The sequence below is a fragment of the Salarias fasciatus genome, chromosome 10 (genome assembly GCF_902148845.1).
Source record: "Salarias fasciatus chromosome 10, fSalaFa1.1, whole genome shotgun sequence".
Lineage (NCBI taxonomy): Eukaryota > Metazoa > Chordata > Actinopteri > Blenniiformes > Blenniidae > Salarias > Salarias fasciatus.
The window spans coordinates 14,771,624-14,796,487 of NC_043754.1; the positions used below are offsets into that span (position 1 = coordinate 14,771,624).

General features: G+C 45.3%; 1 protein-coding gene across 1 annotated transcript; it reads left to right on the top strand.

The window, feature by feature from the left end:
- Nucleotides 1-493: 493 nt before the first annotated feature.
- Nucleotides 494-24,618, top strand: LOC115395708 (solute carrier family 22 member 4-like). Its single transcript, XM_030101341.1, has 10 exons — nt 494-901; nt 1,399-1,502; nt 1,601-1,755; nt 1,901-2,072; nt 2,350-2,476; nt 2,674-2,774; nt 2,979-3,193; nt 3,489-3,671; nt 7,051-7,186; nt 24,495-24,618. The coding sequence occupies exons 1-10, from the start codon at nt 494-496 to the stop codon at nt 24,616-24,618; spliced, it is 1,725 nt and encodes a 574-aa protein (XP_029957201.1).
- The last annotated feature ends 246 nt before the right edge of the window (nt 24,619-24,864 follow it).

Here is a 24,864-nt window from a genome sequence, read left to right on the forward strand (position 1 = left end):
AACCCCCCGGTCCACGGTCCGACATGAAATGAACACAATAATAAAAGAAAAGGTGGCAACAGTACGGCATCAATAAACAGAACACAACCATAATGAAACAGAACGCAAATAAACACGAAAATACACACAGAATGGCCCCAAAATGGCCCAAAGCAGTCCTGCTTCCCATAAAGTCGAGCGGCCTGGTCCACAGTCAATGGGGCAGCGACCTCCAGCTGCCCCCATGGCCGCGACAACATTTAACTGATATCAAGATTGATGAGGAAATGTTTCACAATGTTTTACAGCATTTTATGTAAACGCGTAACCTCCCAGGTCAGGCGAAGGCTGGACATAAAGTGTGAGCTCAGCTTGATAGCTGACTTTGGCTTCAAAAGCAAATCATGGAGTTGCAGACAGCAGTCCGTCACCTGCCTATCAACACCAACGCAGCCTTGGATTCTACTTTAGTGTGGTTTTTATCTTTGAATCATCAATATTTTTTTGTGAAATAATGGCAAGTGAAAATATCAGGGACTATGACACCATCACATCTTTTCTGGGCTCCTGGGGACCCTTCCAACGAAGGATCTTTTTTGCCTTGGCCATCAGCCTCATCCCAAATGGATTTATTGGTAGTTATATAGTGTTTGTTGGCGACACGCCACCTCATGAATGCTATATTCCTGAAAACAACAACATCAGTGAGATGTGGAGAAACGTTACGATTCCAATGGAAACAGTCAACGGTGCTGCACAACGCAGCTCCTGCTGGAGACTGAACCTGGAGATTGTGCAAAGTTTCTCTCAAAACAACTCCATTCCAAATGTCGAAGTAAACGTGAGTGACATTCCTCGGGAGCGTTGTCTCGATGGCTGGATATACAGCAAAGAAATCTACCAGTCAACTATTGTAACAGAGGTGAGCAGTCACTGAATCTTTAATTTTTTTGTTTCGATACGTTGTTTCATTCTTTATTACCTTGTTAAGTTTTTAATGATCCTAAAGTTATTTGAAATATGAAATATGTATATCAGTAGAGATCAGCTGTTGAGAATATTAAGTATTTGTTGTATATATGCACTTAAAACAGCTTTTTCCAACCACTGACATGAGCATAAAAAAAGAAACATACTCGTATTCTAATAATGAACGAGAGAGACTAATGGAAGCAGGCAATGCAAGAAAACTCAATTGGAAAGTTTTTTTCATTTTATTTCTTTGTATTGCTGGAAAAATGCAACCCAGAATTCCCTGTTGTAACTTGTCTGCACATTTTATGTGAATATATGAAATGGTACTGTCTGCCTGCGGCCAAGTATCACATCAAGAAATCAATGTCACTCTTTCAAAGGGTTGTGTGCATGTTTGCGTGCTCTTAAATGTGCATGTGAGGCAGCCTGATTGTTTGTTTGCAGTGGGACTTGGTGTGTGACGATGCATACAAAATTCCACTGTCCTCATCTATTTATTACGGTGGTATGCTGGTGGGAGCGCTGATCTCAGGCCAGTTGTCTGACAGGTTTGTGAGGAAGAAGCTATTTTTTTGTAAACAATTTTCCCAATATCCCTGGTAGCGGTTTGAAAACAGAAATTTAATCAACTCAACTTGCCACACAGGTTCGGGAGGAAGCCAGCACTCTTCATCATGATGGCTGTTCAGGCTGTCTCTCTCACAGCACAGATATTCTCCCCCAACTGGGAGATCTTCTCCTTCATCTTCTTCATTGTGGGTGGTGGGGGACACTCGAACTACATCATTGGATTTGTGCTAGGTATGAATGTCACCATTCTGACCTTAACCGGAGTGTTTATTGAAAATAAATGGTTAAGAGAAGTTGCTCCTTGAGATTATTATTTTGCCAAAGTTTATGCCAGGTTTGATTGACTGGGTTATTGTTTCACTTCTACCACCCACAGGGTCAGAGATTCTCAGCCCCAAAACCAGAGTGCTTTTCTGCTCTCTTGGAGTCTGTATGAGCTCGGCCGTGGGGTACATGTTGATGCCTTTAGCGGGCTATTTCCTCCGAGAGTGGCGGTTGTTACTGATTCCCATGGCTGCCACAGGCTTGATCTACATCCCTCTGTGGTGGTGAGAAATTTATATGAAAACAACAAAACCCATCCTTTCAACATGTCTTGTCCTGTCTGTTATTTGTGACTTGCAAATTCTGTTGGGAAAGTTGAAAGAAGAATTAATAACCAACATTTTTCGAGTCTCCCTGAAGTGGCCTCCACCCCTGTGCTCACTGAATCATATCAGATCCTTTATGTAATGATGCACGTAAATATGTCTGAATCATCCTTTTCTGTTGGTGAAAAAATTGTGTTTTTCAGCACATACTGTATTCTTGTATTCAACTGACCAGGTTGGTTCCAGAGTCTCCTCGGTGGCTGTTTTCTCAGGGGAAAGTGGAGGAAGCAGAGGCCATCCTGAAAGAAGCCGCCAAGATGAATAAAGTAGAAGCTCCGCTGGATATTTTCACTAAAGCTGAGGTACTGTTATGAACAAACTCTTTTTGTTTTTAATGGAAACAATGAGATATACTTAGGGATGCAACTGTACCACCTTTTTCAAAGCATTTTTATCCCAAATATCACAAATATCAGAGTCTCCTATAGGTAATTTACTGTCAAGTCGGATCAATATTTGAAATTGTTAAATTGCTTCAAATATTTCTTTGTTTTTTCAGGTTGAATATGCAACGGTCAGGAAAGAGGAGAAAGCCAGCATACTTGACATTTTGAAATCCTGCAATCTTCTCTCCATTACATTAGTCTGTTCATCTCTGTGGTTTGTATATCAATTTGTTGATGCAATATAAATCCTGAAAATATTATCAACAAACACAGCAGTTGACAGTTTGCATTCTCCAGTCATGTTCAATCAAGAGAAAACATGTTTGGCTTCCCAGATGACTCAGAGTTGATTCCAAAATTCTTTGTGGTTTGGTTTTTGGGTTTTCACTCATGTTTCTTGTGTGTATTATCTTGACAGGTTCATCATCACCACCAGTTACTATGCTCTCGTCCTGAACACTTCAAATTTGCATGGTGATCCATACCTAAATTGCTTCATATCAGCTGTCATAGAAGTGCCAGCTTACCTAATTGCCCTAGTTTTGCTCCAGTACTGCTCCAGGCACATCTGTCAGTCTTCCACTCTCCTACTCGGAGGCATTATGATCCTCTGTGTGAACCTCATTCCAATCGGTAATGTGCATTTTTTTTTTGCTTTTTTGTTTTTTTTTTAATATAATTTGCTTCATGAAATATGCACCAAAGGTGCATACAAACAGAAATGATTAGAAAATGGAAAATACACAATATGATAAGGTTGGCACTCTGGATACATTTGCTAATAAATTTTTGTTTGCTTAAGCATGCTTTGGTTATTTAGACAAGATTTCTATTGTTCATCAGCTCTTGGAGTTAAAAAAAAAAAAAAAAAAGGTATTTCAAATTACATTTTTTGTTTTTTTGTTTCTTCTGCCTTATTTCCATGCAGGTTTACCAGGAGTGGCTGTGGCTCTTGAGATGTTGGGAAAGTTTGGCATCACTGCTGCTTTCTGCGTGGTGTATGCCGTCTCATCGGAGCTCTTCCCTACTGTCATCAGAAACACAGCAATGGGATGTTGCTCCATGGCTGCCCGTATTGGAACCATCATCTCCCCTTTCATCATTTACCTGGGTAAATTCAACTGTATTGTTTTGAGTAACAGGACCAACAGTAGCAATGGTTTCTCCACAATTGGCATCAAGAATGGGCACCCACACAATGTTAAGAAGGTGGTTAAAAAAAAGTAGTTGGCTATGTTAGTTTGGCTTTTTGTCAAAAGAATCACCAAAATGTATTGATGACTGATCTTGTTAAAAGGCAGCACGGTGATACAGAAATTAATGCTTTGTCTCCCCACCAGAATAGTCTTATTATGAGGAGGTTGAAAGTTCTATTTCATCCCTACTGACTGTCAGAAGGTGGTGCTGACAGCACTGAATGTTCCCTTTGTGCTTGTGCAGTTTGAGTATGCATACGTCACCTGTGACCTCAGGGTGATCCAAAGAAGGTCTCCTTCATTCAAGGTGGGTCGGGGCTGCATCTCTTCTGGATCAGGGATTTATTCATCAACTCTTACTCTTTTCTTGTTGAATGTCGGGTGGACAGCAGTTGCTCTTCCCCAGGCAGGTTGACATGCAGGCCGCAGCTCTTCGCAACACTGTCGGTGTTAGCTTCACCAGTGCGGTCGGGAACACCACTCACGCGCCCCTCACATGGCTTATCAGAATGATCCCGACCGTTTAGCAACTCGGTCATGTTAGCTACCGCTGCTTGTAGGGCCACATTATACTATTTCTCCTCCTATTTCTATTGGGGCCCACTGTTGCTGTTTACCACATGGTGGGTGTCCTCTTGGAGCTGGTGAGGACCGCTGCAGTGTCCTGGCGTATTGTTGCCAGTTCTGCCCATCCGCTTTCCGGCGCACGGTGTCCATAGCGAAGGGGCAGGAAAAGGAGTAAGCCTCGGTGCAGCTTCCTTCTCCAGGACACAGCCCAGCTAGAATTTAATGGACAGCTCTCACCATTGCACTACCTGTGGGGCTTCTCTCCAGGCAGATGATGGTCATGACCTCTGCCCAAGGTGTCTTGGCTGTTATCACCTCAGGGAGGGGCTGTTGGACAACCCCTGCATGGATTGCAGCTACATGTCTGTGAGTTTCTGGGCTGGAGCAGGCATCCTCTGTTGCTGAGGATGATCCCTCCCCTCCAGGGTGCCATCTTCTCACCTGAGATGCTCAAGGTGCCATGGGGGGACTGCTGCTGTGGCCAGACCCCCCCAGGTAGAGGGCAAAGACTGAGCAGCAGCTTACCTCAGAAGTAGATCAACTGCATAGAGAACTGGCAGAAATGAGATCTCTCCTGCGTGGATGGCAGCTGGCCACTCCTGTGGACAAGGTGAGGATGTCATCCACCCGGTTCACACCAGTATGTGTCCCTGACGATGATATAGTGTCCCTTGCAGCTTCTGCCTCTCATTTTCGTGATGAGGAGGGTGATCAGGTCTCTGTGGTGTCAGAGTCAACATCCCTGTTGTCGGCTCGGGGCTTATTGAGTGACACAGGGAATGACTCAGTCCGGGTGGTCCTGCTTGCAGCCTTGTAAAGGCTGCAACTCGAGGTATTACAGCCTGCCCAGCCTTCTTCCAGCACAGGTAGCCCAACTCTGCATTTGCTGTTTCTCCCTCAGAGGATTTCCTGAGGGAGCTGTATTCTTGCTGGAGCGACAGTATGGCTCCCTCACAGAGCTTCAGCAGATGGCCAAGCTTTGGTGGCCATGCATGGCACAGCTGAAGTCACCCTGTAATGCAAGCCTGAGGTTTAACTGGCCATAGCATCCCTCATCGTGTCACTGGAGGAGTCTCTGCGGTCAGTTGTGAGGTGCCCCCGACCCCAGTGTTCGATAACCAATGACCTCATCACGAGAGCCTATTGTGCTATTATGCTATTATGCGAAAACGCGTCAGACGCGTCGCGACAACGCGCCACGTCTGACGCGTCGCATCTTGTCGCAGCTGGAACACGCGTTTCCATTTGTTTTTAATTGTATTTTGACACAAAATCACGGAAATCGCGTTCGGTGTGAACGCAGCTTCAGTCAACACCTCAGCTCTCTTCCACATCAACCACCACTGCAGCACCAGATCTGCCCAGCTGCTGCATGTTTTTCAGCAATTGCTCAGGTAGGTGGCCCCCCATCTGGCCAACCTGTAGGCCTGGGTCTACCTGAGGACCAGAATCAACCAGCAGACTCCCTTTCCTGTCAGAGTCCCTCACCAGGAGTGTGGTGCCTTCACCCAGAGTTGATGTGCACAATCTGGAGTCTTTTTGGCAGTCAACCCACTGTTCACTTCAATTTTCCTTGAAGGGAACCCACCAGCCCTCTGGGTCAGGGCACACTGGCACACCTCTGGTTGGAGGGCCTCCTTTCTGCCTCACCCTTTGATTTGGTCAACCTTCCTGAGAGTCCTTCAGGAGGGCCACACACTGCTACTTGTGGCCCCCTTCTTGCTGGCGCAGACATGGTTTCCTCTGCTGCGCAGATGGACCATCTTGAGTACCAGAGCGCCATCCACCTTGCTGCAGTATGACAATAGATGGAAGTTGGTTGCCCAGTGGTGCAACACCCGTAGGGAGGACCCTGTGCTGTGTCTGGTCCCCACAGTCCTGGAATTTTTGCAGTCTCTTCTGAATAGAGGCCAATCTCCAACCACCCTGAAGGTGTATGTGGCAGGAATGAAATATGAAATAGAACTGAGAAACCGAATCTGACACAGGAACTTGTTAACTTCCTCGATTCACCCAGGGGTTATAGGTGACGTTGTTGGTATGCATACTCAAACTGTGCATGCTCGAAGGGAACATTCAGTGCTTTCAATACCTCCTTCAGACGGTCATCCAAGAGTCATATAACCCCAATTATATTCTCAACTTTTGTTTTACGCCGGGCTTACACTGGATGTGTTCAGGCTGCGTTATGTCTCCGGTACGAAATTACCGCAGCTTTGTCACTCACACTGTCTCCGGTGCCTCTGTGGTCTCCTGGAGGAGGTTGCAAGATCCGTCGCTCTCTCCCCCAAACAATATGAAACCCATTTAACTCGATAGAAAGCAGCGGAAAAATGGGATCCTTGCGGAAAGTTGACGGAGCTCCGCAACGGCTCCTTAGCCAGACTGCAGTCGAACCATGGCCGGTGTGACCATAGCATTGATTTTAATGACTACGGATTAGTTGTGGTGTCCATTCCGCAGCCAGAATGCATCCAGTGTGAGCCTGGAATTACTGTGCATGTGAAGGGTTTCTTTAGGTACACTTCCTGCTTCCCGTTATCCAAAATGTTCATGCAGGCTATTTGTGGGTGAATGTATGTCTCTCTCAATGATGTTACCTGTTGAAAATGTGTCAACACTCACTTTTAATCGACAGTACATGAACTCTAAAATTTATAGCAGCAAGTTTAACATTCCAAAGAATGAAAAATCTGTTTTTCTTAACCTGAAGTTCCTTTTCGGCAGGACAATACAACACGTCACTTCCATATATTCTAATGGGAGCTTTAGCCATTTTTGGGGCTGTTATATGTTGGGTGTTGCCAGAAACACACAAAAAGGCTTTGCCAGAGACATTGTCACAGATTCAGCCGATTTTCAGGTAAGTTAAAAAAAATCTGTACATTTATTGGAATCATTGCTAAGTGCAAAAAGAAATTTACCATTATCATGGAAAATAGTTCAAGAAAAATTTCATTGTTCCAACAGGGGGCGAGGCAACAAGACAAAGACAAAGGAAGTTGAAAACAGAGATCGTGCATCAGATTTCCAGAACATAGACTCTAAGTTTTAGTTTCTTGTGGCTTGTGTTGGTGCTTTTGTACATTCAGAATGTTGTAGACTGTTCCATCTTGACTATAGCTATTTAAGTGATGTAGCCTATTTCCAGGGTCGGGAAGTAACGGATTACGTGTAACGTTACATATTCAGGATACAAAAAAAAAAATGTAACTGTAATCCGTTGCAGTAGATTAAAAAAGTCTGTAATCTCATCACAGGTATATCTGATGAAAACAAGGATTACTCAGGCAGATTACTTTTGAAAATCAGACGGAATATACCAGAATTACAACAGACATTGTGACACTTTCGATAGATAGGTCTTTATTATCCCGTGAAGGGAAATTTGTTTCCATAGCCTTCCATGTCAGTTCAAGATGTTATGGACACCATCACATACACCACAAGTACGACAATAAGACAATTAAAAAAACAGAGAATATACAACAAAGAACAATAAACAGCATTTAACATAGATTGGCAAGTAATTCAATGAGGTACCTTGTTCAGTACAGCAATAGCAGGTGGAACAAAACTCTTGTTAAAACGGGCCTCTGCATTTAAGAGTCCGATATCTGCGCCCGGAGGGGAGGAGCTGGAAGAAGTTGTGAAGAGGGTGATCGATCATTATCTATATCGATTAGTGTATAGAGCGTGTAGAGAAAGGGACTGAGTACACAGCCCTGTGGGGCTCCAGTGTTGGTAATGGTGGTGTCAGATATGGCAGTTCCTATCCTCACAGCCTGTGGTCTGTTGCTCGAAAAACTATGGATCAAGTGGATGATTTGAGATTAGATGTTTAACTGCTGTAATTTGTGTATCATCAGGTGGCATTGTATGGTGTTAAAGGCTGAACTTAAATCCACAAAAAGAACTGCTGCAAAGTTGCCAGGTGTTTCCAGATGTTGAAGGAGGGAGTGGAGTAGACATGCCACAGCATCCTCCGAACCACGCTTGACCTTATAAGCAAACTGATGTTTGTCCAGCTGAGTATTGACAGCTGGAAGGATGGTCCGTAGAATCAGTTTCTCATAACATTTACTCACTATAGGTGTGAGTGCAACAGGTCTATAGTGGTTGGGTTCTGAGGGCCGTGGTTTCTTTGGCAAAGGGATGATTGTAGATGTTCTCCAGAGTGTGGGCCACCATGCAGTGTGATAAGACTCCTGCATGATGGAGAACAGAACAGGACACAGTTCCATGGCACACAGTTTAAGCACCTTGGCAGAGATGCCATCCAGCCCCATAGCCTTGCCAACTTTGCATCGGCTCAATTCCTGTCGAACATCTTCCTCTGTAAATGGAAGAGATGCTGATGGATCAAATGGGAGAGTGTCAAGGAGCTCGTTACAGGCAGCTGAGAAGTCAGTGATGTTAAATCTGGAATAAAAGGTGTTGAGTGTGGCAAAGATTTGGTGTTCTGTGACTGTGGAATAGTCCTGTTTCACCTTCTGTCCTGTGAGTGTTTTTTATTCTCTGAAAAGCTTGTTTAGTGTCCATATTTGCAAAATCCTGCTCTATTCTGGGTTTGTATCTGAGCTTTGCTTTAATGATGTCATTTTTAATCTGTCTATCAATCATTCTGAGTGAGGCCCAATCCTTCTGTTGAAATACCGTTTTTCCATCAGTCTTCTTCTAATATGAGATGTAATCCAAGGTTTAGAATTCGGAAATGTCCTTCAGGTTACCATGGGGATACAGTTATTAACACAAAAATTGATATAATCTGTTACAACAGATGCTCGTTTATCCAAATCACCATCAAATTTGCTCCAGTCCGTGCATGCCAGGCAGCCTTGGAGGCATGCAATTGTGCCCTCCGACCACTGCGCAGCGCTGTGGAGTTGCGACTCAGTGCGCTTCAGTTCTTGTTTGTACAGAGGAAGAAAGGCCTAAACATTGTGATCAGAGGATCCCAGGGGTGGATGAGCGCAGCCAGTGAAGGCGTCTGTTATATTCTCGTAACACAAGTCCAAGGTATTTCCCCTCCTTGTGGGAACATGAACACACTCATGGAAAGATGGCCGCACATTGTCCAATCGACAGTTGTTGTAGTCGCCCAAGTAAAACACTGGGGCTCCTGGGTACTTGTTTAGCATTGAGTTAGCATTAACTGCTATCAACTCTGCAGCTGCCCTGATATTAACATTTGGTGGACTGTACACAACCCCAATAACCACCACGGGAAATTCTCTTGGAAGATAGAAGGGACGCAGTGAAATAGTTAGCATTTCCAGATCCGGGGTACAGATGACATTATGTATTTTAACATTAACGCACCAACGCTTGTTAATAAACACACACAGTCCCCCACCCCTCTCCTTTCCCGAATCCACGGTCCTATCTGCCAGGACAGTAAAGAAGTTGTCCAAGCTGATTTCTGAGTCAGAGATGGATTTATCAAGCCATGATTAAGGCGATGATGGAGGCATCCCGAAAAAGTCTTTCCCCCTGACACTTCGCATGAAGTTGGTCCATCTTATTCCGAAGCGAACACACATTCGCCAGTATGATGGATGGAAGCGGAGGTCTGAATGGACGCTTCCTTACCCGGGTCCGCACACCACCTCACCTGCCCCTTTTCCTCAGTTGGATCTCTGGAGGGAGAGCAGTTGGTTTACTTTATGGCACTTTACAGCACTTTACGACACAAACTGCGACACCAACATAGATTTATAAACAATAGGTGCTGTAGATATATAAATGATAGATGCTGCATCGACCGCTATCACTGAGCAGCCCTCTGCTCTACTGCTATATGAATGAAACAACCCGCGTTTCCATGGATTTTACCACCTGCTGCTGGAGTCATGGCTGCTACCAGAGAGAGAAACTCATTCTTTGGCTGGAAACTTAGACATCATTTTGCATTTAAGTCAGATGAGGCCCAGAACTTATCTGTACAATGCAAATTCTGCCTCCCAGCTATGAAAATGCTCTCAACATCCAGGGACTCAACCTCAAGCCTGAAGAAACATCAAAAGGTATGAAACACACCTGAACTCACGGTGAAGCTAAAGTGTTATTAGGTTGCTAACCTGTCAGTAACCTGCCTGTTGAGAACTGCAGCCTCACCAGGCTGACTCAGAAGAATCTGATGGAGGTAATAATATCTTCAGGCTGTATGGAGGATTTATTGAAGACTGAGCGTTACCTTCTGCCACTAAGGAATGAATGAACTCTGAACTCTTGAAAAAAAAAAATTGAACATGGCATACCTGAACACAAAACACTACTTCTCACTACAGCAGTACAGTTGCACAGCAGATTGAGTATTTAAAATGTCTCTTAACACTGTCAATACTGCTCCTGGTGCTGCTGCTGTTCTGTTTAACTACTGGAGGAACACAATTTGAACTGGTACTGCTGATCCTGAGTCAGAAAGAAAGTCAGATTCTCAGTAGATTAGAGGATCTCATGTTGTTGGTATTAATTGGGGCTGAACACACAAGAGTTCAGCATGTATTAAAAACACTATGAGCATTTCGTGCTGTGTGTAGAGTTGTCAATACTCCGTGAGGATGACACATTGTATTTGTCTGTCTTTATTTTTAAGTTTACTGGTGAAGTAATCTCAAAGTAAGTAAAAGTAATCTGGTTCATTACTTTTTAATTGAAGTAATTAGAGTAAGTTACTGATTACATTTTTTGACAAGCAACTTGTAATTGTACCGGATTACAATTTTAAAGTAACCCTTCCAACCCTACCTATTTCAAAACTTGTACTAAGCAGATTTATTTGCTTGCCTTTCTTTAAAATTTTGCATGTTTTTTATTTTGAAAATTGCAATTATATTTGTAAGATGCAAATCCACAGAGTATGTTGCCAATTAAAAGTGAGCTAACTGCAAAGCTGGATTGTCTGGTTTAACTCAAAATATAAAATGCAGTTTGCCCACATGTTTCAGTTTGTTGGAGTAACATGGTGACACATGTGAAACTGACAAAATAAAATGACAAACTTCATACTATTTTTTTCTTTTCTGATAAACAATTGTGGATTGTAAAATCTTATTTTTCGCTCGTCTTGTCTGATTGCTGCTGTCTGTTCTGATGTGTTTCACATGCATGCTGCAGTCCAGCAAGGCCGGCCCTGGGCACAGGTGAACTAGGCTGCCGCCTAGGGCGCAGTGTACAGGAGGGACGCCGAATTGCCTTCCCAAATGTTCTTTTGACAGGTGGGCAGTTATTTTCAGTCATTATCCTGCACCCTCGAGGGCGCTCATCAAGAATGAGGCATTAACATGCAAGCTGTTGAAGCGGTGCAGACAGCCCCAATACGACAGGCTGGTGTTGATTCCGGCTTTTCTTTGTAATTTGAAAGTACGGACTCCCGATGAAGACATGGTATTGGCGAGGTTCTTGTAAAGCCACCATGCTTTAATCTGTAACGTTTCAGCCAAAGTTGACCTCTGATGACTGTTGTTGCTGTTTGCAAATACGGACACAAAAAAACAATAAATAATAAATAATGGTTTTCATTATGCTATTTTTGGGAGTTATTATTTTTATGTAGGCTGAACTAAGGTACATGAAGTGCATTTGGTATTAAGTACTGTTCAGACAGAGTTTGAAGTCCACATACATTGGATGTAGCAGCATGATGGCTGAGAGGTTAGTGCTCTTGCCTAACAACCAAGAGGTCATGGGTTCAAAACCCTAAATGTGTGCCAGTTTGATTGGTAGTCAGCTAATTTTACTCAAGGAATTTTAGTTAAAAAAAAACTTGGTTGGAAGTTAACATTACTGACACACTTTCAGTGCTCACAACTTTAAAAGAAGAAGCTCACTCAGATATGATGATATCACTCTACTTGATTCAGTGAAGCTCTTTTACTTATATTTCCCAAGGTAATCGGTTTCCTAAATTCTTTTGAGTAAACTTAACTTGTTAGAATTTACAATGAATCATCTGAGCTTCAGGGGATGCTCATTTGTCCAGTATGGCTGCAAAAAAAGCAAAACAAACATAGAAGGTCATGCCATGCCCAGACATGGGAGGTCACTTCACACATTTGACTTACAGAGGGCACATCCCCAATTTGCAGCATGCAAAGATGAAAAAAGATTTACATGAAAGACCATTTCGATTACATTTTTTGAAGAAAATGAGGGAGAAGACACAGATCAGTATCGTGATAAAGGAGCAAGTTTCTCAGGAAGAGGACAATGTGGAGTACCAACCACACAGTGTTGTCACTAACGCGCTACTAATGTTATTTTAATCTGATTACTTTCTTTCAGTAACGAGCAATCTAACGTGTTCATCTTTCCAAACCAGTAATCTGATTAAAGTTAGTTTCCTAAGTGAGTGTACATTACTGCCTCATAATATATGTATAAGTGAATTTCTAATGGGGCATTCACACCGGACGCGTCGCGGGCGTCGTCGACGCTCGGGACGCCTTGAAGCTGACGCTTGTGACGCTTTAAACACGACGCTTGACACCGGGTGGTCACAAAGCTCGCGACGCTCTTGATGCACGTCAGTTAATTGGCGCGCTGGAGGATGATTTCTGTTTCCAGCTATGGCGGATCGCATCAGGAGAGCGGCTTGGCTTTATTTGTTAAATAAAGCTAGACCGCGTCGTCGTCGGAAAAGTCGCTATTGGCTGCTCTGCTCCTCTCTGCTCTGACTGCAGCGGGGAGCGCTGCTGAGACTGACCGCTTGTGAGCGCTTTGGGACGGGGGAGGGGCTCACGCAGCACCCGCTGCTCATTGACGACAGCAACGAGACGTCCTGTCACGTCTCCAGAGCACCAGAGAAGGTTGCTAGATTTGTTGCTAGTTGCTTTTGACAAAAAAACGTCGCCAAGAGGCTTTGGAAAGTCGCCAGATTTAGCGAGAAAGTCGTCAAGTTAGCAACACTGGCTTGTTGGCCCGCATCGGTGCTCGGATCACTCGTAGTGACGTAGCACCGGAGGGATCGTCTCTGATTGGTTGACGCTCAGCGGCAGCGCGTCAAAAGTTCAGTTTTCCCAACTCTCAAAAAGCGACGCTCACGACGCTCCTGACGCCGGGGACGAGCGTCGTGGGCGTCGACGCTCGAAACGCTGGAAAAGCGACGCTCATGACGCTCCTGATGCGCCGCCCCGCCGCCCGCCGCTCCACGACGCTCGTCCACCATAGACTTTGCATAGAAAAGCGCCGCTCACGACGCTTGCGACGCGTCCGGTGTGAATGCACCATAAGAGAAAATGTTTGTCTTGCATTTGGGGGTGACGTAGCATGTCACGTTTTCCCAGGGGAGGACAAAACGCTGGGTCACGTATTCACGACTATGATTTACCGTATTGGCCCGAATATAAGACGATGTTTTTTTCCAGAAATTGCATCCTCAAAAGTGGGGTCGTGTTATAATCGCGGACTTACGGTAGATGGTGTTATGGCAATTTTATTTAATAAAGGGCTTCCGCCGGTGAGTTCGTTTTGGTATCTTTTATTATGCTGTACAGCAGGAGAAGTCACGCAGTCAACAGAGTATCAGAGTGAGTTCTGCCCTCACAGGGGCGTGCAAGCCTCTAATAACTATCTGCTACGTTCACTCCCAGGGGCCTTGACTGCACCCAGCCATAGGCTGGACACAGGAAGACTCCCACGAGTGCCTGCAGCTGCTACGCTAAGATTATCAGGAAAAGTAAATTCTAGACAAAGCATTTGCGGTTCCCCACACATCTGAGTGTGTGAGCTACGGTTGTTTACAAAAATACCTCTGTGAGCACTACAAGTGAGAAAAAGCATGCATACATGAGAAATTTCCATTACATTCCCCCCTTTTGATTAAATCAACCACGGTTTAATCAACTTCAACACATGGGAGATGCCAACAGACACCCCACATCAGTCAATCAACCCCAAATCATCAGCATCATCATCATCAGAATCATCAGAAAGGTGAGCGAACAAGGATGCAAACAGCTCAGTGGAATGAAGCAAAGTATAATGAGCCAAAGTAGCTGTGAACATGCGAGCAACCAGACAACGGACCAGGGGAATAATGCAGCAGGAGAAAACCCCCAGAATCGACAGGAAAATAGCAAGCATGCCAGCAACCTTAGTAAGCCAAGCTCGCCAGCTGCCCTCAGTCAGCCATCCCAGAAGTCCCATCCAGACAAGGGGACACCCGTTTCCTGAGAGCTCAATTCAGCAAGCAGGGAAGACAGCTGAGTGTCTACGTTAGTCATGTTCTCTGAGATGTCAGGAACCCAGGAGCAGTGCTGATCACCTATGAGAGGGCAAACCCCCCTTTCTTTTCAAGAAGGAGGTCCAGGGCCACTCTGTTCAGCAGGCCCAGGACACACAGCCTTCTGCTCCTCCATGAGGAGGTCAAATCCATCAGTAACAAGACTAGTGAGGCTCTCATGCTGGTTATGAATGGTGCCATGCTAAGGGAAGACACCTCCTCAGAATGCTGCTGAAAAGGAGAGGGAAAGGGTAAGGGTAAGACTAAGGCTAAGGGTAAGGGTTAGAGTGAGAACCAAGGATGTTGCAGCTCTGTGCCAGTGCTATTCCTGCCTGCATGCAGAAATGTGTAGAGAGAATCCTGGAGAGGAACAGGAACAAGGAATTGTAAAGTGTTAGCGGAGGCAGCATAAGTCTTAAAAGCACAAACAGTACAGTTGGCATCATGTGACTCTGGAGCTACCACAGGGGCAGCTCTCCACCACAGGCTGTCCTGGAGTCCTGTGAGGTCCACCATACGTCTGCAACGAAGCAGGGGGGCCACTGCGGTTTGGGCAGCAGCACCCTCAGGAGCAGGAACATCTTCACCGTTGCCTGGTGGAGGGTGGACTACCTCACACAGGAGCTGATCTCAGGGATTATTCTGCCCTGTGGCTGGGAGATCAGCTGTTGGAGTCAGGGTGGTGCTGGGAAAGGCTTACAGTGACTCGCCTGGCTCCAGGTAGCTCGCTTTGCTACCTTAAAGGCAGCATGAGTCCAGCAGGACCTGGACCTGGCCACTGCCTGGCCTTCCAGTGTTTCCTGCAGAAGTCCTTCACCTGGATCCAGTCACCTGGGTTCAGCCAGAAGAGTGGAGAGGCCCTTCAGCCAGGAGGGGAAGGGCCCTGTGATGGTCTGTCTGATCTGAAACAGAGCAGCTCCACGAAGTCCACCATCAGGTGGTCACAGGGTACTCAGGTGGCGGTTAGCAGCATTCCCCACAGCGAACCACCATGCACACCAAGGATATATCACATCAGAATGGGTTAGTTTGTTAATCGAAGCCCCGAGTGAGAAAAAAAACTGTCCTCATTCCCCAGAAAGTTGGTGAGAGTGTAAAGGAGGGGCTGAGCAGTCTGAAGAGACAGCTCAATGAAAACAACCTCAAACACAAGCTGCATGTTATCAACATGTCCTTCAACGCCGTCCATTCCCCCGGCGTGAATCCCAAACAACCTGAGCCTGGCGGTCAAAACAGCGCATCGTGAAGCAAGCTGCTAATATAGAAGGAACATTATCATTTTACCAGAACTATCAGAACCATAACATCACAGTTTGTTCAATATCAGAAACAACGAAATGACAGGTCGAGACAGAAAAGTGAAGGAAGACTGCAGAGCCCGGGACGCTTCCAGTGCATCTGGAGTCCAGGAAACCTGCAAACATGCAGTCAGAGACCTAATGGGAGCAATAAAATCAAAATCATTTGGAATAAACTGTCGACAGCAGGAATACATTCCCAGGAAAGAGACAACCTGTTTCCTGGTGAGCGGATTTGGTGTGAAATCAGGTGTATCATATGGACTGTCCGTCTCAACTAAACACCTTCAGCAGTTATTCACGCCATAACACATCCAATACCTGTAACCACTGTCATCATCCAGGACGTGTTAATGTGACACTTGGCCTCAGTGTTACTCAGCAAGGTTTAACCGAGCCTATTAAGCTACATAATCTTTGTTCAGTCCACAAATATTCCAGCTAAATCAGATGGAGGTGGAAGTTCCATCTGTGTCAGTGGATCTTGAAACTGACATTTGATTGAGGGTTCTTGTAGCCAATCACAAACAAACCTTCACTTAAAGGTCTAATACACGATTTTCTCGAAAAGACGAAGCCCCAAGTCTGTTACTCACTTTTTGAACAACGCCATGCGCCAGACCATCCGCCCGGCTCTCCTGCTTCTCCCAGGAAACTCGGAAGTGTACGAGCGCGATCTCCGCTTCTCCGGCGTGCACGGCTCTGTTTACAGTTTCTGCGATCCGCCTCGCTCATAAATAAAGCTTTTTTCCCGAAACAGTTACAGTCTCATTATGTCAGACTCACCATCGGTAAGTACTAGCTCAGAAGCTCACCGGCTACAGAAACACTCTGAATGCGCAAAAGGGAGAAGCTGATTGGGCGCAAGCACGGAGAACCGCCTTACGAAAGCAGCTCGTCAGAATGATTGACAAAAGGACCCACCAATTATTTCGGTGATCCACCCGGAAATCAAAATCATGTATTATACCTTTAAATAAGTTCTCTTGTGTGTTTAGCATTGGTATATTTTCTCCATAATACGTACAGATAAACATAAAGTTCACAATATTAAAGCATGACATCTTAAATAATTTCACTAAGACAATGAGCCTCACAGCCTGTGGTCAGAGCCACAGCGCTGTGGGGGGAGAAGTGACCCATAAGGGAGGCAGCCTGCTGCCTCTTCTTTCTCCCTTTATTAGGATTGATCAGTTCTGTTGACCCATTAATATTTCTCCCTTGAGAGTGACGAGACACAATCATCACCATTTGAAAGTTGATAAAATAACTTTGGGAATTCTCTTTTTCTCTGTCTGTGTGGTTTTGTAAGTGTCCGTGTGTATGTGTGTGTGTGTGTGTGTGTGTGTGTGTGTGTGTGTTCATGCTCTGACCTCGGCGATCAGCCAGCAGTCAACATGTCGTCATCACGTCGGAAGTTTCCACGTTCGTAATCAAAACCCCATCGCCTCCACAGCCTCCTCAACCGCCAGCCGCCCCGCCTCCAGCCTCTGGAGCAGCTCCCTCCATTATTGTGTCCACTGCTTCCACAGCCACAACAGTTTCTCCTTCTCTCCTGCATTAAAAAAAGTCTCAGCAGAAAGAGAAGAACAGAATCACCGCACATGTCCTCACAGGCTCAGGAAAAACCAATTTCTCCCTAAATCTGTGTCAATCTGAGTCCCTCTAGTTGTGTGTGTGTGTGTCTGTACCTCCCGCTGCTGTGAAGCTGCTCCCCTCAGGTCAGCGCGGCGCGGCTGGCAATGGAGGATCGGGATTGTGGATCGGAGCGATGGGGGTACCTGCAGGAATTTTCTAACAAAACAAACAAATGCTTCCCAGACAAAAAAACAAAACAAAAACACATTAGTATATTATTTTGTACTAAACTGTCTGATCGGTGCATCTTCAACCCCACATCATCAGCTCACTAGGCTGTGTGTGTGATGCTGTCTCTCAGGCCTCTGCAATTGTTTTATATTCAACTGTCCTCGGCTCCTCAGCTGATAAAGATGCAGCTACTGAATGAACTGTTTGTTTTACAGTTCGCTTTGGAGGGTCTGGAATAAAAAAAACCCTCTCAAGATTAAATTAATAAGGTTTTACATTCTGATCCTAACAAAGTGAACTTTTGTTCCGTTTGTTCTTGAAAACACAATTGCATACGTGGTTATTCGAGCATGCTCATTGGCATATCATGTCAATAGTACAAATTGCAGAACATGTACTTCAGCGGAGGTCTTACGATATGCTGAGAGAGATGGCGAATATTGGAGGGTTGGATCAGCAGTCGGCTGAAATCACGCGTTGTCGCACGAACCGTCCCAAATCATTCCATTGCCCATCGCGGGATTTGGCAAGGGAAACTTTGGAAATATTTGTGAGAACCTGAAACATTAAACAAAGACATCTGGACAGTAGACAGACATACACTGAGCACTGAGTCCTGTCAAAAAAATGTTGATATAGTCAAATCACTGTCAAAGTCCTGGAAAAAAAAAACATTGTTCATAGTCAGCATCACGTCCTGTATGCACAGTGCATATAATATGCACTGGGGTTTGTCTGAAGTTTTAAATTTGCGGTTGATGTGAGCACCATCTCCAGTTTGATCATCGACTGTCTGTCAATCAGAGTCATCGGGCAAAGTTTAGACAATAAGAACATGTCGCATCTCAGTGGACATGGAAAGCTTTCTTCTATCACCAGGAGTCAACATCCAATTCACCGTCCCAGAATCAATCAAGTTTATAAAAATAAACTAAAATAAAAATCCCACAGATTTCCATGTTATCTTGAGCATGAGCATGGGAAACCTCAAAACCCCACATCACTAATTGTGCATGAAATACGATTAATCAGTGTGTTGTTTTTTTGTATTCTTTTCAAGCTCTGCTACTCTATCCTGACCCTGTGCAGCTGTGTATCAGTGCAAAGCGCTTCTTCATTGCGGTTAGCGGGTTGTGTGTTGTTTTGCGTACGTCACCCATGCCATCAGTGGTGATCTCATCTTCTCAGTCCGAATTTCCTCCGTCAGTCGGATGAGAATTCAGCGTGACCCAGTGTCCCCCCTTCTTGTGCTCCTCTGCCTGGTTCTCCACACCATCGTCCATGTCCACAGTTCTTATGTGGGCAGTCACGGACCCAGTGTCCAGTCTGTCCACCAGCCTCACCCTGGCGTCCTCCGTCCCCGTCAGGGTGATTCTTGTAGCTTGAGCCCTGAGGAGAGTTGCTTCGGAAGAACCATGAATGATGTTGAGCTGTTGGCTCGGTTTTTACTTCCATCGTTCATCCAGGAGGTGGTGCTTTCCAGCGCCGATGTGTTGGGAGTGTCTGACAGACCAGACCACTCCTTCAGTAGGAAGCCGATGCAGAGGTGGAGTTCGACACTTCAGAGAGGGTGGGAGTAGAGTAGAGCAGAGGCCATGGTGGTTGGATGGATCTTTGAAGGGGAGGAGTCCAGTCACTTTCCTCACACATCCGACGTCCAGTACGAATCAACCTCGAAAGAGAGCAGATGGCACGGAGACACATGTATCTGTAGTAAAACCCTTTCATGTCCCTCATGATGTTTTCTCTCCCTGTTCTCTCCCTCAGCGGATGTCCCTCTGCTTTCTATCTCTGCTTCCAGCTTCACTCATCCAAAGTGACTTCTCAATCTTCTTCTTATCCCTGGTTTTCCTGTTTCCCAGTGAACATTTTAGCAGAACCAGTCACTGTGTCATGCTCAAACTTCCCCCCTTTGGGGAACCCAAACCATTCACTCAATTCTCTCACACGTCCCACACACTCGGGCCCATACTTTCCTGACATGTCATTACATATTGGGGTGTCTGGAGGACTCTCCACTAGGAGACCAGGTCCCTCCAACCTGTCTATCAGATGTACTCTGACAAACAGATGAGCCTGGGCCAAATGACTCCTCTCCCGTCCAACACCGGGGCAGGGGACAAATGACCCCTTTCCGGTCTCCTAGTGGTCAACAGATCTGTTATCCATTTTCAATTGGACGTCTCCAACAGCCTTTTCGCCTCTACGGTCCCAGCCCAGACCCGAGGGTGCAAAAGTGCTAAAAAAACCCTCTCCAATCTCTCTCCCACTCCAAACACCAAACACTCTGGGAGGATTGAAGTTTTATGCTGTGTATTATAGTGACCGGCACTACATCAGTCACTCGCCCTCCAACCAGTCCAATATGGAAAGAACTCACCGGGTGCTTGTAGGAGTTTCCCCGAAAAGGAGGGAAACCAGTTCGTGGATCCTAGCGGTGGTCCGGACGGTAGGCCCAGACCCGGTCCCCATAGAGTCCGTCAATGGCGGCGGGGCCGCAGCAATTTGTCCGCAGGATGGCCAATCACCAGGTCTCTGTCCTCCGCCGGATTCCACTCATAGGATCCTGTTCGTGACGCCAACTGTTATGGCAATTTTATTTAATAAAGGGCTTCCGCCGGTGAGTTCGTTTTGGTATCTTTTATTATGCTGTACAGCAGGAGAAGTCACGCAGTCAACAGAGTATCAGAGTGAGTTCTGCCCTCACAGGGGCGTGCAAGCCTCTAATAACTATCTGCTACGTTCACTCCCAGGGGCCTTGACTGCACCCAGCCATAGGCTGGACACAGGAAGACTCCCACGAGTGCCTGCAGCTGCTACGCTAAGATTATCAGGAAAAGTAAATTCTAGACAAAGCATTTGCGGTTCCCCACACATCTGAGTGTGTGAGCTACGGTTGTTTACAAAAATACCTCTGTGAGCACTACAAGTGAGAAAAAGCATGCATACATGAGAAATTTCCATTACATTGGTCAATACGCATCCGCGCCGCTGGATGGAGCCAAAGTATCACTGACCAGAGAGCAAGTGGAGCGATGAAATGAGATCAAATGATCTGATGAAAAATGGCGGATCATCTGGAACAAAGGGGCTCGAACACTGGACAACTGAGCAAACAACAGAGGCGAAGTTATGATACCAACTTTAAACTGATGGTGATAAACGCAGCAGAGTCATCAAACTACTGCCAAGCCACCAGGAGATCTGGTGTAGCAGAGCCTCGTTCTTATTGGAGAGCACAGAAAAAACGCCTACAGATGCTAACGCTATGAGAAAAGCTTTCCGTGGTCCCAGGAGCGACGCCTCAGAGAGACTGATAGAAGGGTGAGTGAATACGTCTCTGAAAGACGGAAAGATGGAATGTCCACCACCAGAGCCTGATTCAGCTGAAGGCACTGGAAAGTTATTTACATCATTTATGCAGTTTTGACCCCTTGAGGTTCTTATTTGTTGCTTATTGTTTCTTATTTTGAGAAAGAGAATATATTTTTTATTCAATACTATAGTAATATTTTTTTCATTTTATATCTCGTGAAATGTTATCTCAGTTGTGAGTTTTTGAGTTTATAACAATTGTATAATAAAAAGTTGTTTTATGAGTGACCTTACTGTCTTCAGCATTTTTTTTTTTTTCACAAAATGATCTTTGAAAAATAGGGGTCATGTTATAATCGGAGTCGTCATATATTCGGGCCAATACGGTAATTTAATTCATTTATTTAACCCGTTCAGCCTGACGGACTGACAGCTGTGCACGACTTCACCAAGTGTAAAAAGTGACTAAAGTGCTGCGTGGATTTTTTTCTTTCAATTGTGTCTCAAACAAGAAGCCTTAATCTCACTGACTGACCGCTCCAGCTGCACTTTGATGACCCAGTGTCTGTTTTATAACACCTTTAAAATCCATATGCAACAATTCGACATGCCCCCCTCACCCGCACCTCCAGACCAGGCAACAACCTCTGCTCATAAAATATGAAGATAATGTGGAAGTGCAAAAAAAGCTGTAATTCCGGAGAGATTCCAGCAGGGGGCTATGATGCTGGTTTCAAAAAGAGCCCTTGTCCCATTGGAACCCATTCAAAAATGCCGATTTTCAGAGTGCAAATAAACATATAAAGCACCCGGTTTCAGGACATATTTTGGTCTCTATCATGTTCAGTGTTTCAATATTGAAGTTTAATTGGTGACATTTTTTTTTTGCATTTTTTGAAGACACTATGCACAGGTCGGAACTGACCCAAAACACCATAGATGTTACTATAGTGATTAATTTCTGAATGAAAAAATAAATCAAGCAAATTAATTTCAGAGATGTGTTCTATACTCCTCAGTAATATTCAGGTAACACATGAACCTTTTATTTAATTACATGATTCTCTTGAGGGTCATTTTTCTTTTTTTTATTGAAATCGAGAGGTATACTGATTTTGCAAAAATGGCCCAGAGACCCACACCAAAACTATTAAACCCAACATTTTCAGGGATGAGGAAGCCTAACAAGGTAACAAACAGATGACAAACATAACTGGATGATAGGTTGTTGTTTTAGTGTATTTTAAAGGGATACTTCAACATTTTGGCAAATTGGCCCATTTAGCGCAATTCCTTAGTCATTTCGAACAGCATACTTACTTTTTTGTGAGGACGAGCTATTGTTTATTCAGAGGCGAGTCGGGGAAGGTTTTCGGGACGGACACAATGGAAGTAGATGGTATTTTTGCTTCCCCTCATCAAACTCATCAAATACACAATCCAACAACCCCAAAACACTTTGGTGGACACATTATAATCCACACATTCACGACGCTGTGAAATATTATTGCAAAATTACGAGATTGAGTTGTTTTTGCGAAGATTGCTAAGACGGAACTACTCACTAAATATGGCGTCTGGGCGTAGTGATTTCAAAGAAAAAGCAGTTCCCAGTATTTGCTTGAATGTCGTAACACTACAATATTATTTGTTGTTCGAAATGAAAGGAATTGCGCTAAATGGGCCAATTTGCCAAAATGTTGAAGTATCCCTTTAAAGCTGATTTAAGACACGGGTCGAAACTGACCCATTAACACCGGGGATGGTTACAGAAAGCTAACACAGGAGGAGGGTTAAAGAAAAGATGAAATACTTGCTTTAGATGGCTGGCTTATATATAGTTGCAAAGGCTTGCTACAAAAATATACTGTAAACAGGGTTGGAGAGTAACGGATCATATGTAATGGCATTACGTAATTAGGATACAAAAAAACAGAACTGTAGTCCGATACAGTCCCGGTTCCCAAAACAGCGTACGCCATCTACCTGCTGCAGTGGGCACTCACCCATCTGGAGACCGCCGGCAGCGCTGTGAGGGTTATGTTCTTCGACTTCTCCAGCACCTTTGGCCTGCTGCTGATTGGCTTGTGCTGCGGCCTGATCCTCTGGAGGATTAAGAAGACTGCCACCACAAAAGACGTCCAAAGGATGACGGTCTTTTCAAATCAACGGGCAAAAGCTGAGGCTGACCGTTTGTGCGAACTCTTTCGAAAGGTGGACAATTTGGGTAATGAACAATTGAGACGCAAGTTGGATGTCACCAGCACCGAGAGGGTTAAACCCAGCTTCTCAAATCAAATCAAACCAAATCAAACTTTATTTGTATAGCACTTTTCAAATTTATAAAAACAACGCAAAGTGCTGAACAGTAAAAACAGTCATAAAAACAAAAAGAATTAAAAGCGCGCCATCAAACAGTATGCACCACGTACACACACACACACACACACTCCCATTATGTTGCACAGAACAGAGAAGACATGGCATGGCACTGAGCATCATGGGAAGACACCACCAGTGGGGCCGCCCACACCAGGAGAAGTCGAGGGTCATTAATACTGGGGCTCCAGCGCCCAACCCCCAACCCTGTCAGACCAAGGGAACCCGCACAGGACCCAAGCACAGTAACCCCAGCATTGAACTGAGACCAACTCCCTGTGTGAAGGACCCCCCTGAGGAAACACTGGAATTAAACAGCTGAAACATGATAAAATATGATCTGAAATTACTGTAAAATAATAAGATAATATTAAAAAGTGAAAAAGTAAAACAAGTTAAAGGTACATAGGAAAATAGAATAAAATTACATAAATAATGATGGAAATAAGAGTACTATAAAAGGTCAGTTAAATGCCTGATTAAAAAGGTGTGTTTTCAACCTCCCTTTAAAAATTTCAACGGTCTCTGCGGTCCTGAGGTTCTCCGGCAGGCTGTTCCATAGGCGGTGGCCGTAGTGGCTAAAAGCCGCCTCGCCATGGGTCTTTGTTCTAGCTTTAGGAACACACAGTAAGCCACTGCCAGAGGACCTCAGGGCCCGCGAGGGTCAATAGGGTAAAAACGAATCAGTTAAATAAGAAGGTGCAAGGCCGTTAAGACATATAAAAACTAATAAGAGAACGTTAAAATCGATCCTGAAGTGGACAGGGAGCCAATGCAGCGACTGTAAAACCGGTGTAATTTAGGCCTGCCCCCTGGTCCACACAGGCCACAGAGTCTGTGCACATATCTAACAGATATGAACCCACAAAGGTGGACACAGAGGCCCAGGAGGCATCCTGGCATATGTCACTCTCCGTGACCCCTCTGCACAGGGCCACAGAGGCAGCCACATGCCGTGTGGAATGAGGATGAATCACTGCCGGTGGCGAGAGATTCTGTGCCTCATAGGCAGCTGAAATAGCGCCCCCTACCCAGTGAGCGAGATGCTGAGAGGTCAGCGGGGCTCCACACCCCCTGGCTCCAAACCTCACAAACAGCTGGTCTGTAGTGCGAAAGCCAGCTGTGCGCTGGACATAACAACGCAGGGCCCTGACCGGGCACAGCAACCGCGGCCATGGTTCATCGTCCCCAGACGAGCCAGGCAGGGAGCTCAGCATTCTGATCCGGATCACTCGCCACCGGAAGTTCGAAGTGATCACCTTGGGATGAAAGGCCAGGTAAGGCCGGACATGTATGAGTCCCCCATCCTCGCTGAACACCATGCAGGACGGGTGGACCGACAAGGCGCAGAGATCCCCAACTCTTTCGACGGATGCTAGCGCTAGCAAGATGGTGGCCTTGAAGGAGAGAAAGCAGTCATCCGCCTGCTCCAAAGGCTCAAAGGGGGGTCCCTTAAGACCCTCCAGCACAATGTGGAGGTCCCATGGGGAGACCACATGCTTGGGGGGTGGCCGC

What these genes read in the sequence shown, in the direction of transcription:
- LOC115395708 (XM_030101341.1), top strand. Translation starts at nt 494, where the DNA reads ATGGCAAGTGAAAATATCAGGGACTATGACACCATCACATCTTTTCTG. An exon ending in TGTGAACCTCATTCCAATCG is followed by an intron (nt 3,194 to 3,488) that starts GTAATGTGCATT and finishes ATTTCCATGCAG; the next exon opens with GTTTACCAGGAGTGGCTGTG. An exon ending in CCCTTTCATCATTTACCTGG is followed by an intron (nt 3,672 to 7,050) that starts GTAAATTCAACT and finishes CCTTTTCGGCAG; the next exon opens with GACAATACAACACGTCACTT.